Source organism: Loa loa, assembly GCF_000183805.2.
Source record: "Loa loa unplaced genomic scaffold supercont3.377, whole genome shotgun sequence".
Classification (NCBI taxonomy): domain Eukaryota; kingdom Metazoa; phylum Nematoda; class Chromadorea; order Rhabditida; family Onchocercidae; genus Loa; species Loa loa.
The window spans coordinates 39095-42176 of record NW_018108557.1 but is presented as its reverse complement, the minus strand read 5'-3'; the positions used below and the strand labels follow the sequence as shown (position 1 = coordinate 42176).

At 24.4% G+C, this 3082-nt stretch overlaps 1 protein-coding gene across 1 annotated transcript in view; it reads right to left on the bottom strand.

Moving 5' to 3' along the window:
• LOAG_18579 (hypothetical protein) overlaps positions 1-2246 on the bottom strand; it is a gene marked incomplete at its 5' end in the record, with an annotated part of 6458 nt that extends 4212 nt beyond the window's left edge. Inside the window, 2 exons of the mRNA XM_020451241.1 lie at positions 1599-2063; positions 2199-2246. Of these exons, the coding sequence (XP_020304992.1) occupies positions 1599-2063; positions 2199-2246 (513 nt within the window). The remainder of the gene's footprint in view (positions 1-1598; positions 2064-2198) is intronic.
• Positions 2247-3082: the final 836 nt, after the last annotated feature.

Here is a 3082-nt window from a genome sequence, read left to right as displayed (position 1 = left end):
TTTTTTTTTTTTTTAAAATTTTATTTGCAATAATAATTTCTACATTCATTTGAGATATTATCGCTTAAGAAGTAATAATTAGATCTTATCAATGAAGGATAAATTGTAACAGTAATACTGTTGATGCCATCTGTTGACACAAATAGCGCATGAATCAAAGGAAATGAAGTTGTTATTTATCGTTATCAAGAAATGATCGAAAACTATCAGAAGAATGATGTGCAAGAGTATTTTTGGGAAATTTAAATTATCTACAAAATTAAAATTCAAAATTATCTATCTTGTTTATTAACAGATATTTACAAAAATCTTTTAGCATTCATAAAACTTATCAGATTCATACTTTTGAAACCTTATCATTTAGATTCTTACTTAAGACTTATAAATCACTAAGCTTATCACATCTAGCATCAATACAGTGCAAAATAGAATTGTCCTTAGGAATTATTCCATCGTTATTTGTTCAGTAGTTATTCCATGCTTATTTTACTTAGTAGTTATTTCATTGTTAGTAGACCAACAAATCATCCAGCGTTGTTCGACTAGTAAATTGTTCGGTCAGTAGTTATTTCATCGTTAATTGATTAGTATTTCTATCATTATTTGATTATTAAATCATCCCATTGTTATTCGATCAGGAATTATTCTATCGTTAATTGATTAGTATTTCTATCATTATTTGATTATTAAATCATCCCATTGTTATTCGATCAGTAGTTATTCCATCGTTAGTTGATTAGTATTTCCATCACTATTTGATTATTAAATCAGCCCATTGTTATTCGATCAGTAGTTATTCTATCGTTAATTGATTAGTATTTCCATCATTATTTGGTTATTAAATCATCCCATTGTTATTCGATCAGGAATTATTCCATCGTTAATTGATTAGTAAATTATTCGTTATTTGATCAATAGTTATTCAATTATTATTCAGTCTATCTCATTTTTTGCTAGGTATTTATACAATTCACAATTTACATGAAGCATCATTGCTTGCTACGATAATTTTTTCCTAATCACATGACTTCAATTCTTACATCCTAGATATTTCCTGATTTTCTCATATTATTTCTTCGCTAATTTAATTATCTTTTATATTTCATTACTAATCAATTTTTTTTTCTTTTTATTTTCACAACTACAACAATACTTGAAATATACAAATTTTCCCATGATTATTATTGTCATCATGATTATTACTGCAATCATCATTATCGGTAATATTGTTGGTGATAAAATTATCATCACCATTACTGTTATAATATTATTTTACTTACATCACTATTGCTAGTGATATTGCTATCATTATCATCATTTCTATTAATACCATTAACCTTATCATAATTTTCAATCTTATTATCATAACTATCATAATAATAATTAACAATGGCTGTTATAACACCAACCATTACTTGTTTTTTTCAAAATTAAAAAATCCTACATTATAAATGAAATAATGATTATCAGACATTTGTAAAAACATAATACTTATTCTTGTTTATCATTTTCAATTTATCAATTCTGATCCTGAAAGATTAATTTAATTTTCCTTTTTTTTTTCTTTTTTCTAAAAAGAATTATCAAATTTGACATACCCTTTTGTTGTAAATTGAAGCAGATGAAAGACGATGTAATGCTTGGCTAAATACAGCACTGACAGGTCGTCGACGTTGCTTATTATTATTATTATTAGTAGATGATGATGATGATGTTGTTGCTGTTGTTGTTGTTGTTGTTGCTGTTGTTGTTATTGTCGTATTTTCCACATTATTCAAATCAATATTAGTTCGTGTTTTACCAAAAAGTCGATTTAGAAGAACGGATGAAGTTATATGTAATTTACATTGTTCAATACCAGATGAATGACGATTTGATGATATAGGTATTGATGATGAAATATTTGTTGGAATTACAGTAGTACGATGTTGTTGTGGATGAATTGTTATTGATGAAGAGAAATGTGACGAAGTTAATTTTGGTGGATTTATAATCGATGATATTGGTTTAATAAGAGCTGCTGCATGAAAAGCATTCTCAAGTACAGATTCAATTTCTTCAACCTGAAAAAAAAAATTTTTTTATTTAAAAATTAAATTATTATGAAATTTTGTTCCGAAAATTTTTCTTTTTATTATTTTTATTTATTAATTTCCTTGGAAAAAGAAAATTTTTTTTAGTTATCAACAAAAAAAAACCAATACGAAAATTTTTAATAAAATATCTGATAAAACTGATATGATCATTTGTTACAAATATAAAAATGTCAAAAAGATTGCTAAATTAATCTCATCAATTTGTATTCGAAATTTCTAAATTGGATTAAATATGGAATTTAAATTATTTCAATACATTATTTATTTAATACAAGCTTTACAAAATGATATGATCATTTGATGCAAATATGAAATAACAAAAACAATGTTAAATTAGTATCATCAATTTGTATTCAAAATTTTTAAATTGGATTAAAAATGAAATTTAAATTATTTCAATACATCATTTATTTAATATAAGCTTTACTTTCTTTCATTTTTTTTTTTTGTTTTTACTTTTTATTTTATTTTTTTTTATTTTTGATATCCTATCAGTTTAGATGCAATAAATAAATAAATCAATAAGTAAAACTTTCTAGTGTTTCGCAATATATATATATATGAAAAAGCATTGAAATATATGACAAATTAAATTTACTATTTCAGATTACATCATTTAATTAATTTTCATTTAATATGCTCTAATAGTTAGCTATTTCAAATTAATGTCTAAGAAATTTTATAGCAAATTATTCAGAAATTCAAATATTATTTAGGCTAAAAATTTTAAATGCAAAGAAAAAAGAAAAAAAAAGGAAAATTTTTGGAAGGAAAAAGATCAAATGATGACATTTTAAGGATGCGTAAACAAGCAAATAAAGTGAAATGACAAGAATTGTGATAAATAGGAAGAAATAAGAAATGGATTTTCTTCAAATGTCGGCGCAAATGACAATTGAAAATCGGTGGATGTTTATGCAAACAGTTGCTTAAAAAATGGAACTCTCTCCCTCCTTCCTCTCTCTCTCTCTCTCTCTCTCTCTTCT